At 43.0% G+C, this 12,748-nt stretch overlaps 2 protein-coding genes across 3 annotated transcripts; both read left to right on the forward strand.

The window, feature by feature from the left end:
* Positions 1–133: 133 nt before the first annotated feature.
* trnt1 (tRNA nucleotidyl transferase, CCA-adding, 1) lies at positions 134–9,056 on the forward strand. 2 transcript variants are annotated; one of them, XM_063216442.1, is made up of 8 exons: positions 134–265; positions 479–573; positions 1,233–1,426; positions 2,761–2,899; positions 3,415–3,541; positions 3,921–4,114; positions 6,473–6,726; positions 7,906–9,056. In XM_063216442.1, exons 2-8 carry the CDS (start codon positions 513–515, stop codon positions 8,152–8,154), a joined length of 1,218 nt encoding a protein of 405 aa, XP_063072512.1. In that variant the 5' UTR covers positions 134–265; positions 479–512; the 3' UTR covers positions 8,155–9,056. The 2 variants fall into 2 exon arrangements, with proteins under 2 accessions (XP_063072512.1, XP_063072511.1); XM_063216441.1 differs by having other exon boundaries at positions 134–573.
* Positions 9,057–10,806: 1,750 nt separating this feature from the next.
* avpr2b.1 (arginine vasopressin receptor 2b, tandem duplicate, 1) lies at positions 10,807–12,428 on the forward strand. The gene is made up of 2 exons (XM_063216443.1): positions 10,807–11,659; positions 11,874–12,428. The coding sequence occupies exons 1-2, from the start codon at positions 10,807–10,809 to the stop codon at positions 12,080–12,082; spliced, it is 1,062 nt and encodes a 353-aa protein (XP_063072513.1). The 3' UTR covers positions 12,083–12,428.
* The last annotated feature ends 320 nt before the right edge of the window (positions 12,429–12,748 follow it).

The following is a 12,748-nucleotide window of genomic DNA, read 5'->3' on the forward strand; positions in this document are numbered from 1 at the left end:
TTAATCGATATAGAAACTTAACTATTTTATTTGAACTTGACATCAAATCGCCCTCCCCTTTGGAGGTAACGTGTGTTTCTATTGGCTAGTCGAGCTCGAACGTGCTTGTGACGGTATCAGTGTGAGACTGTCCCCGTGGTACACACAGGAAAGCGTGACAGGCTAGTTGTTGTGGAAATGAATGACTTTATAAATATATTTTCAGCAGGACAGTGGAATTGATTCGTGCTATTGCCATACGGACGAGTTTCGAATGACTCACTAGGTATTTTCACAAGATTTTTGCATTCGGCGTTAGCAACTGCAACAGTATTTTGTTGTGGAGTATTTATTTAGCTATTCCATGCCACCAATATCATTCAGTGTCTGCTAAACTATGGATCCAAATGTAATGTCGGTGTAGATAGGTCTTTATTCACACTGTTTACATAAGTTAACAGATGTTGGGGAGAATATTTCTAAACCCTACTATTGGCAGACTACGTTATTGGAACACGAGGCATCTCTTAACCATGCAGTTGAAAACCAAGGAGTTCCAGTCACTGTTTACAGATGGCTTGAAAGGCATTGCAGGTAACATTCACTTGTTTCTTCTACAGTGAGAGATTCGTGTTGGTATGGTTTTCTTCCCATGCATACAGCCTTTCTACCCACATATGTGTTCTGTTATTAGTCCCCCTTCCCATTTGTGCCTTTTCTTTTTATTTGTTTAATAACAAATAAATCATATTGCAATGGGAGGAAAGCATGGCTTTTAAGCTGCCTCATATGTGTCATACCCACTAATACCTGTCACAGTGGCTTGTGACACTGCAATTACTCGGCCACAATAAGCTTTTCCTGCATTTGGCAGGTTGGCAGTCCTGGTGGGTGGATGGGTGGGTTGTGTGTGTGCAGTTTATGTTGTCTAATGTAACTTTGTATTTTTCTCCTCTGCATTTAAGTAGAAATTAAAACTAGTTGTAAAGACAAATTACATTGATTCTTATATTACATTACACTTACAGTTCAGTTACTTATATTTTTCAGGGTATTTGTTACAGTTCCTGGAGCAATGTGTGGGTTAGGTGCCTTGCTCAAGGGCACTTCAGCCATGGATGGAGGTGTAGGGAGAGGTCAGATTGGATACCAACCAACAACCTCAAGATAGAGGGACCAACTCCCTAACCACTAGGCTATGGCTGCCCATTCTAATACAAATTCTTATACAAAGATCCATTTTAAATTGTCAGAACTCTTCCAGAAGAATCAATATGAGTTGAGGATCGCTGGAGGGGCGGTGCGAGACCTGTTGTCGGGGAAACGGCCGGAGGACGTAGACTTCGCCACCACTGCCACCCCGGAGGAGATGAAGACCATGTTTCAGGCAGCGGGGATCCGCTTGATCAACAACAAGGGCGAGAAGCACGGCACCATCACAGCCCGGGTAGGTCACTGGGTCACTAGATGCACTCTGTGTGTATTCATGTTTGATAGAATATCACTCAAGATAATGGAAAAAAGGAGGCGCACACAAGACTTGTGTGAAAAAGTGTATTGAAGCCGAAATTAAACAACAGAAGTCTAAGGTTAACTGGAGAAACAGACGCTTCGGAGCTAGTCCATTCTCAATGTCTCCAGTAGGTCCTAGGTAGTAGGTCCTACTGGAGACAATAGCCCCGTTTATACTGCAGGCCATTGGCCCAGGAACTTAGGCCCAGGAACTTAAGCCCAGGCGGTATAAACTGGTACAGGGGCTGGGCTTAAGTTCCTGGGCTTAAGTTCCTGGGCTTAAGTTCCTGGGCCAATGGCCCGCAGTATAAACTGGGCTATTGAGAATTATCTTGAGTGATTACTACTTTTTGGGAGTGCACGCACCAAGCAATACACGATTATTAAGTTCAGGTGCATACGCCGACCTTTGTTGGTCTTTTGTCATTCATTGTTTGATAGAATAGCCAGGGTAGGTCAGGGTAGAAGTCCTTAATTGTCATGATACTGCACAAGTGCAATGAGATTTCAGAGTGTGGCCGAGGTGTTCCTGCACAGTTCGTCCCCCTTGGGGCCTCGAATCTGCCACCTCGTCAACTAATTTGGTTCGGTAATGGGAGGCAGAGTATGAGACCGTTGAACTAAAGGGCCGGGCCGATAGCCCAATGCTACCGCACTGTGTTGAGGCGCCGCTTCGGGAGGGAGGTTTACTAAAGTTCCACGCCACACTCTGCTAGTTGGCCTCCGTTACAAGAGCTTCACCATAAAGGGCACACATCGGAAAATACTGTAGCCTACAATAATTTACTATAAAACTACACACTACTATACAGAGATTACACATAACAAACTTCTGCCAACCTTTGCGGTACGCATGCACACATAATAGTATTTGAACAGGCTTGAAAATAAAGTGTCTAATAGCATCAAAGTAATAAGTGAAGGCCCAACTGGTAAAATCCCATTCCCATTGTCATTGAGACACAGCACTCCACAGCACAAACACAAGTGAATGCTGCACACAATGAAATTGCATTTATGCCTCACCCGTACAATGGGGTAGCCCCCAATGGCGCTCGAAAGGGAACAGTGCGGCGGGACTGTACCATGGTCAGGTTACCTCAGTCATGGAGGAGGATGGTGGAGAGCACTGGTTAATGGTGGACTACAAGTCTGACACCCTAACCGCTTACCTCGTTACCCGTGTGTGTCTGCCGCTGTACTTTGCTTCTTACCTTGTGGTTCCACATCCACACCAGTTTCCTCTGCAACTGTGTCTGTGTTTTGCAGCTGCACAATGAAAACTTTGAGGTGACTACCCTGCGTGTGGATGTGCAGACGGACGGACGCCATGCTGAGGTCGAGTTCACCACGGACTGGGAGAAGGACGCTGAACGCAGAGACCTCACCATCAACTCCATGTTTTTAGGTCAGATATCTCTCTTTCTTTCTTTCTTTCTTTCTTTCTTTCTTTCTTTCTTTTAAACTTCATAGTGCCCAAAAAAGCAACCCAAGAACCTGTCTGTTTGTGGCCATTAACCAAAAGGGTTTCTCCTTTTCCGTTGTTTTCCTGACTCAGACTGAGCGAGAATACAAAGCATCAAAGTATAAATGAAGTATCAAAACATTCCCAAATGTATTATTTAAACATTGTTTGATTTGGAGACAGTGATTGTGGTCCGTGGTCGAGTTGTAAAATCAAACCAGGGGGCATGGTCAGAGATGGATTCTGATCATTGGGGGTTTGGAGGGTTTCTCCCCCGAGAACATTTTGAAAATGTAGTTGTTAAAGGTGCAACATATGTGAAGAAGGGATGCCTGTTTTAGAGGGGGATGATTTTAGAGCATTTTCATTGTAGGGGGGATGGCATCCCGCTCATCCCCCTACAACTCGAGCCCTGATTGTGGTCTATAACTTTGTGTCTCTGTCTGTGACTGGTGCAGGACTAGATGGTACTCTGTACGATTACTTCAGTGGATACGAAGACCTGCAGAACCGTAAAGTTCGCTTTGTTGGCAGTGCTGCCCTGAGGATACAGGAGGACTACTTGAGAATTCTTCGATATTTCCGGTACGCCATTTCTTTTTTTTGTCATTGTCATGTAAGACACAGAATGTTAAATGTTATTACATTGTCATCCCAGAAGATCACTTGGATACACAGGGAACAGATGACTTTTCTGTTCCCTGTGTATTAAAGTCCTTCGATGGAATGGCCATTTAAGAGCAGGCTTCTCCAGCAACTACTTATCAGACGTTTAGATCAACATTTCCCATGTGTATTTTGCTTTCCGTTGATCTTTCATTTCCTTTAATCACCATCACGATCATCCTCCCCGTTGTTGTTCCCATGTTCTTTTTGTAACCCTTTTTTTGAATGTTAGAAAAAAGTAAATAACTCAAAATAAATCTTTATCCAATAACTCAACATTGCTTGTTGTTGTTCTCAGGTTCTATGGTCGAGTGGCGTCGGAACCGGGAGAGCATGACTCGGAGACCCTGGATGCCATCAGGGAGAATGCGCGCGGCCTGGCGGGTATTTCGGGGGAGCGCATCTGGGTGGAGCTGAAGAAGCTAGTGACAGGGAACCACGCAGCCCATCTGCTGGAGCTCCTGTACCAGCTGGACCTGGCTCACTACATGGGTGAGGCCCTGCAGATTTGACTTATGTTATTAACCCATGCCCTCTGCCTATTAATTCCTAATTCCTCAGCCTCCGAAACACATACAAACATTAAATAAATTGCTTTTAAAAGCTAAGACCCTCATTTTGCATTAGATTGTGTTCATTCAGCTCGAACATACATACCCACATGTTTAATTAAAAAACCCTCAAATCTCAAGAGTCTGATTGCAGCATAGGCTAAAATGGGTTAAAGCACAAAGCAGTTCTTCTGTTGCACAATGCAGATGGAGAGTCTGAGATGGATGATCCATCATGGACCTCGCACTGCACTGCCTGGGGCGTTGCCTTTTGGGGGGGGACGGGACAGGACGGGACGGGGGGGACTTCTCTTTATTTTTTTCCATTGTATGCAGTCTTGCATTACTTCAGAATCACAGTCTAAACATCGCAAATACTGTATATCCACAGAGATATACTGTAAGTGCATGAATGTTTACATGCTGGCCCTGGCTCAGTGACATGGGTCACATGGGTGAGGCCCTGCCTGGAGCTTTGACTTATCTGATGAAATGACAAAGCTGTTCTTAAGTTATATTGCATTACATTACACCTAGCCTACACTTTCATCCAAAGCGACTTTCAGATATTACAAGGTATATTGTTTACAGTCCCTGGAGCTGTGTGGGGATTGAGCACAGAGTAGTCCCTCGATCGCAGAAGATTTTTGTCTGATGGACCTGGCTGTGTACATGGTGGTGGTTGTGGTAGTAGTAGCAGCAGTAGCAGCCGAAGCTTTGGATGAGTCCAAAGCTTTAATTTACCTTTAAGTAGTTCCTTGGTTGGGCAAGAGCTTTGCCTTAGATTGACCTGGCTCCGTACATGGAGTGCATTTCTCGAAACCATATATGCTAGCTATGTTAGCTACTTTGGTGTTTGCAATGCAATTTCCCTTTGGCAACTACGCAAGTTGCTAACTGGCTGGCAACTATGCTTTCGAGAAATGCACCCCTGGGGGTAGGGCTGGGCAATATGAGGATATATATCGTTATCGTGATATAAAAGTGTATATCGTGACCTTTCTCCTATATCGTTTATATCGTGATAGTAATTTTTATCAATTTTATACAATTGAATATAATTAAATTGCATTTCATGTTGTCACAATACACACTATAACGTTAATGTAACTGTTTGCTCTTTATTTTTTCATGTCGCAAAACAACCTTTCTTTAAAATGGATCTTTTTATTCTTATTTTTACAAAGAGAATAACTGAAAACGTATGCAATTGTGCTATATCGTGATATATATGGTTATCGTGATCTAAAGTAATCCATATCGTGATATTGGGTTTTTTCCATATCGCCCAGCCCTACCTGGGGGTAGTAGTAGTAGTAGTACTCACAGATATATTGGATGAGGCTCGGCAGCTTTGATTTATCTGGTTAAAACTCAAAGTAGTTCCTCGGCTGCACGAGAGACTTGTCTGAGCTGGAGCTGGCCCAGAACATGGGTGCGGCTCAGGAGCTTTCGATGGCATGCCAGACAACAAGTCCTGGTGAATCGCTCTCTCATGCTCGGGTTGTTTTTGTTTTTGTTTTATTTAGAGATGTTGTACTGTTGTACTGCATTGTACTACTACTGTATGTTGGACGTGTGTAACATGCCATTTTGGACGTGTGTTTACACCCGCCCCGGCCAAATTCCTCATACATGTGCAACATACAAGATACAAAATTCTTTATTGTGAGACAAAGTTGCATTCACAAGTACTGAAAAGCTTTGTGAAATTGCAAGTGGCCAATAATGCTGATTCTGATTGACACAACAGTATAATAGTCCTCTGAGTTGCGTAACAGGTTGGGCTTTTAAAAAGCTACCAAAGTGAGGCAAATTTGAAAGTATTTTGCTTATTTACTTATGTGATCAATGTTCAATGTGTGCACCACAAATGTGTATTTTAATATGTAGCCTCTAAATGCAGACCCTACTCACCCTTCCCCCCCAAAAAAACTCAACTACATAACATTATCATGACAATACCCAGAATCATACCATGCTCCTCTTCATTTTTGATGGTAATGTTCTAACGGAGACTCTGTGCACTCTGTCCACTCCCCTATCCTGCCCTTACCTCTCCCTTCACCTCCACCCATGCCTGAAGTGCCCTTGAGCAAGACATCTAACCCCACATAGCTAATAGTAATATTTAACTAGTAATATTTGTGTATTTATACATACATGTATATGTAATATTTGTGTATTTATACATGCATGTATACATGTATTTATGTATGTATGCAACTTGACACCTTAATTTCCCTCGAGATCAATAAATTATTCTCTACTCTCTACTCTATTTGTTTGCATTTCCTAGGCTTGCCAGCAGAGGGCAATGTTGGGGAGATGAAGCGTGTGTGGAGCTGCTCCCACAGCCTGTCCCCCAGGCCCATGACGGTGGTGTCGGCCCTCTTCCGCGGCATGGACGACGTGGACAAGCTGGACCTGCGTCTGCGCATCTCCAAAGAGGAGAAGACCCTCGGCCTCTTCCTGGTGAAGAACAGATGGGACCTGGTGAGGGGCGACGATCCTGACGACCGCCTCAGACCCTACACAGACTTCATCATTGACGTGAGTACACCACCTCAGACCTCAGACCCTACACAGACTTCATCATTGACGTGAGTACACCACCTCAGACCTCAGACCCTACACAGACTTCATCATTGACGTGAGTACACCACCTCAGACCTCAGACCCTACACAGACTTCATCATTGACGTGAGTACACCACCCGCCTCGATCCCGCACAATCAAGACACACAGACAGAAGATGCACAGAAGACATTGATCAAGAACACTTCACTTTGAGAAATACCCAGTGTCTGATTTCAGGCTTGGCGAAAATATTGTCAATGTTTTATTTTTGCAAATACTGTCATTTGGTTGTTGTAATTTCAAAAAGTGTCACGGTTTCAGGTTTAGGAGGATTGTCTTCTACTGTCAGGCCTGTAAGTACTGTTCAACAGGGTTTGTTTACATCTACTCCTCCATCAGTGTATCCAGTAGTGTTGGTGGTGGCGATTGGCAGGGGAATGTTTGAAACGCGACACATTTGTTTGATTCTGCCCAGGCTTCCTGTTAAAGTAAATAGAAAGCAGTGTTTATATGTAAGGGGTATTGTGGCAGGGGCTGATACCTTGGGAGAAATGATATTTCGGTGTGTTTATGCCAGGGCTCGTGCACTGTGTTTTCAGATAAATGGTCTGTTTGACTCTCATGTGGGTATTCATGGTAAGTTATAATAGACGGTCTTAAAGGTTCCACAGCACCCTGAATATTTCAACAATGTGGAGAGAACATTTTTGTTTACTCTCTCAAGAATAATACAAATGTGTTTCCTTGAAAGGGTTATTGTTCTTGGGAAGGAAATTACAATTTTGGTTGTGAAAATCCTTACAAAAGATGGAAAGGAAACATAATTGCACAAAACATTTAATTGCCTGTGTTTTGTTGTTGTGTTTTATATTGAAACAAAGTTGTGCCTCATCATTGTTTGGAAAGGGACAAAAAAAGCAACATCCCTCACAACAAGAGTTTTCAATCTTAGTCGTGCGTGCGTGCGTGCGTGCATTGCATTGTCTCTTGTAATAGCAGTATCGTGCCTAGTATCGGCAAGTGTTTGACTAGTACGAGTACGAGTATAATGAGCAGTATCTGTGTGATACCCGATACCAATATCGGTATCGGTGCATCCCTATTATCATGTGAATGTGTGTGTCCATGACATGTCTATGTCTCTGCCTTTAGAGCCGGGAGGTGGACGTACAGAACAAGGTGTGTGAGCTTCTGAAGTACCAGGGTGAGGAGAAGCTTCTGGCAGAGATGAGCGGCTGGGCAGTGCCCCGTTTCCCCGTCAGTGGCCACGACCTCCGCAAGCTGGGCATCACCTCGGGCAAAGAGATCGGCACCGTGCTGCAGGCCCTCAGGGACACCTGGAAGAAAAGCCGATACCAGATGGACAAGGACGAGCTCCTCAGCACCATACAACAGTCCTGAAACAACATCAAGCAGTCTTATGACGCTCCATAGTACTGTCACATTACCGCCAAACAGTCCTTATGAAGTTCCGTCGTAGAGTGCTGCCAAGCAGTCCTTATGGAGCTCCATGATGCTGGCAAGCAGACTTGATGGAGCTTCATAGTACTGTGAGGTGTTTCTGATGGAGTTCCATACTGTCAAACAGTCATGATGGACCTGCATGCATACTGCAGGACTATCAAGCTATCAAACCTACCTATCTTGATTAAAACCCCTCAGTGCAGTGGAACAGACTCATGGGAATTGGACACCACAGTACCGTCAAGCAGTCCTGATTGAGCTCCCCAGTACCTGTACTGCCAATCAGTTCTGATTGAGTGCCACAGCACTCTATACCCATTCTGATCAAACGCCTCAGTTACATTCATCTTGCCCCAACAAAGCACATATTTTACACATGGTAACTTTGTTGAAACCACATATTCAAACCATGCTCAAAACACATATTCAAACTAAGTTCAGAGAAGAGAACAAGAGTTTGAACAAAGAGACAATTACACTGTATTGTGTTTTTTTTGGGGGGGGGGGGGCATGCTTTCAATCATTTTTTGGATTATAAAAAGCCCATTTACTGAGCTTTACTGAAGTAAATGCAAAGGACATTTAGTGTTGGAATTTATTACTATTAGAATTGGGGATTGTAGTTTATTTTTGGTTCATAAGATACAAGTACTGAAAATGTTGCTCTTATTAAAAGTGAAATGCTTTCTTTTGTGTAGAACATGTACTTCATGTCCATGATGCATGTTCTAAATGTATAATTTATTTATCTGAGATGCAGGGCATTGAGAACATCTGCCATGATGCAGATGTCCTGTGCAGTGCCTTTTGTGTGTAACAATAAACCGCTTGCACTGAAATATGTTCCAACGTTCACTGAAATATGTTCCAGCGTTCACAGTCATAGCTTTAAAAAAACAAAACAAAACAAAAAACACTTCAAACAACTTAACAAGTCTAGTCAAAGTTTATTTATAATGCACTTTTAAAACGACAAAAGGCACAGATCAAAGTGCTAACAGGTAGGCCTAAATAAAAAAGAATTGAGGGACACCATGAAGCAAGCTTAGACTTAGACTTAGACTTCTTTATTGTCCATTAAACTTACATAAAATGGAGATTTTGCTTTGGTGGTGGCATAAGGACGCACAAGGACACACAAGACAAACACACATCACAGTCAACACAATAAAGAATAAATAATATATATGTGTGTGTGTGTGTGGATAAAAGATAGATAAATAAAACGTGTGGAATAAAATTAAATCTCTTTACTCAATTAAAATTAAGAGACTATTCAATTTCACCATATTACTTACTGCTAGAGCAGCGCACAGAGCTTCCTATGCTGTATTACTGCATAAAACTTAAAAATTAATAAAATACCACTGCTAAAATACTGTTGAGGATCTGCTCTCTGTTATTATAACCAGTTCTTTGTTAAGAATAGCCACAGCTGATGGTACAAATGACCGCTTGTAGCCATTCTTCCTAGCCATTGGAATTTTCAGTCTGCGTCCAGATGGCAGCATCTGGAAAGCACCGTGAAGAGGGTGAGTAGGATCCAGATAGACTTGATGTGCCTTCTTTGTTAGGGCCTGCGTGTGCAAGTGTGGAAGTTGCAGCTGTTTGTATCCAATGATCTTTCCAGCCTGGTTGACGATCTGTGCCAATTTGTTCTTTTGTTTGACAGAGAGGTATCCATACCATGACCACATGACTTAAAGACAACCCTAAAACACAAAAGGCATACAAGGGGCCCTAATCATGAGCTTCAGTAGACTATAAACTAATAAACCAAAAGAAATCAACAAGAATGTAAATATATAAGATGGATAACAGAGATCAGTTTTAAAAACAGCTTGGGAGGGAGCCAGGCGGACGTGAAGATGGAGCTCGTTCCACATTTCAGGGCCAGGGACTGCAAAGGCAAAGTCCCCTCTACTCAGGGCCGCTGACAGCTTTGTCCGGGCCCAGGACAAAGTCATCTGAAAGGGCCCCTTAGCCCAATACATACAATGTTATGAGGATTCAATTTTGGGCCCCCTCTCTCCCTGGGCCTGGGACAACTGTCCCCTTCAATGATGGTTTTCAATGCAGCAAATGAGAAAATATGATTTGATGTCTTACACTGTCAATTATCATTCATCCTTCCAAAAGAAGTATGTTGTGATGTAGATGACTAATTAATTTTACCATGGGAAGATGTCTGAACAGGTGGTTTAATTCAATAATAATTGATGATTTATAATAAATGTCAGAAGCTCTCATTGTTATGGTTCGTCAAATCGACCGATAATAATTCTTCCATCCAACCTAAACTGCGCTTCTCAGTGCGCACTGGGTATTTGGAGCCTTGGATGTTGAGCTGCATGGTGCTGAAGGAGAGCTCCTCCCATTGCTCGCCTATGATAAAAGCCTATAAAAAGTGGCAACTTTTCCCACACCGCACAGAGCGACTCGCCGCGTATTTAACCCTTCTTCATCCAAGAGTTTCGGCAGTACTTGACAGTTGTTTATTGCAAGTGTGAGATTTAAAAAATGACGTAAGATGTAGGTTAAGTAATTGCATCAGTCATTTTGTCTGGTGTAGAAAAAAACAAAAGCAAAATGTCTTTCTTCACGCCAAACGTCACTAATTTCACAACGGAAAGTGTTGCAGATACACCACGAGATGAAAGTCTTGCGCGAGTTGAAATTGCAGTTCTGAGCATAATTTTCTTCAGCGCCGCAGTGCTGAACTTCGGACTTCTCTTGGTTCTGTGGAGGAGAAGGAAACAGATGTCTCGAATGCGTGTGTTTGTCTTTCATTTGTGTCTGGCAGACCTCGTCGTCACTTTTTTCCAGGTGTGTCCACAACTGATGTGGGATATCACCGACAGATTCATGGGACCCGACGTGCTATGTCGATTGGTGAAGTATCTCCAAGTGGTCGGCATGTTTGCCTCTCCGTACATGATCGTAGTGATGACCATTGACCGCTACCAAGCCATCTGCAACCCCATGGTAACTTTTCAGCGACGCCGCGCGCGATGGAACGTGCCTGTCTGCATCGCGTGGGGCATCTCTCTTCTCGGCAGCCTGCCTCAGATTTTCATTTTCTCTCAAGTTGAAATTGCGCCTGGGGTTTACGAGTGCTGGGCCAACTTCGTAACGCCGTGGGGGCTGAAGACTTACATCACCTGGACAACTCTGGTCGTGTTTGTTTTCCCCATATTGACAATTGTGGTGTGTCAGGTGCGCATCTGTAGAACAATTCAGATAAACCTCTATATGAAAACGCACCAAGATGATGACACTGCCAAGTTGCCGTCAAGAGCCAGCAGTGTGGCCGGGGTGTCCAAAGCGAGAATCAAAACTGTCAAAATGACTATTGTGATAGTGCTTGCTTATATTTTTTGCTGGTCTCCGTTCTTTACCGTGCAACTGTGGTCAGTCTGGGACGAAAGCGCGCCAACAGAAAGTGAGAACCATTTGCTTGAGAAAGATCATCTGTAAAAAGATTGTGTTCATAAAATAGTTTCTCAAAAACGATTTCCATTGTTTCCTATATTTGTAAATCGTAAATATTAAAAACGTAGACTTGCCTAAATGGAGACAAAATAGTCAGCTTTGAAACCATATGTATATTTGGCACTGCTCATTACCTGTGTATTTTGAACTGTTTAATATTTCAGATGCAGTCTTCACCATCTTTATGCTGCTGGCCAGTCTGAACAGCTGTGCCAACCCTTGCATCTACCTCCTGTTCAGCGGGAAGTTGCCGAAAAGCATCATAACACTGCTCTGCGCTGGGCACACCGGCATGAAAGAGTCGCTCCCGGATGAAACGACCATGGTGAGCTCACTGTACATGAGCTTGAAGAATTTATCGGACACAAGGTGAGATGGTGCCAAAGTGCACTGGGTCAGTTCTCGTGTCACATTATTATGGACAACTTCAATGCATGCCTGGCTGGTGTTCTTTTTACTGACGTTGCTTGATATGCTTTTGCATTGCGTATACGTGCCTCGTTGTGTATATTTTTATGCCTCTATGTTCAAGTGCATAATGCATGGTCCTAGGTGAATTACGTTGTGAAAAGTAGTGGAAATGTGTCTCAAAACTGTCCTGAAGATAGATGGATTCATTTTGTGCACATTATATGGCATTTGACATGATGGGATAAATTATATTTGAAGAAACTGTGTCACAATTTTATGTGTGCTTTTTGCTCAATGTGTTCAATAAAGTTTTGCCAACCTTCCCCTTCTCTTGCCATCTTCCTCAATTATAAATCATGAATTCCTCATTCCATTCAACAATCAAATGGATAATGGAAATCAGCAAAATATTAAATCCACATGCTGTCAGGAATTATGTAATTAACAAGGTGACAGTGTTAAACTGTCAAAAAGGACACACCACCTCGAAGGATGTAGACTAGTGGTTCTGAATAGGGAACTGAGACAGCATAAGAGGGTGGCACGTGGCATGAGGGGAGTTAGGAAGGCCCAATCAAAGGGAATGTAATTGGGTTGTGCTGTTTTCATTATCTTTCATATCTTCTTC

Source organism: Engraulis encrasicolus, chromosome 14 (assembly GCF_034702125.1).
Source record: "Engraulis encrasicolus isolate BLACKSEA-1 chromosome 14, IST_EnEncr_1.0, whole genome shotgun sequence".
NCBI classification, from domain to species: domain Eukaryota; kingdom Metazoa; phylum Chordata; class Actinopteri; order Clupeiformes; family Engraulidae; genus Engraulis; species Engraulis encrasicolus.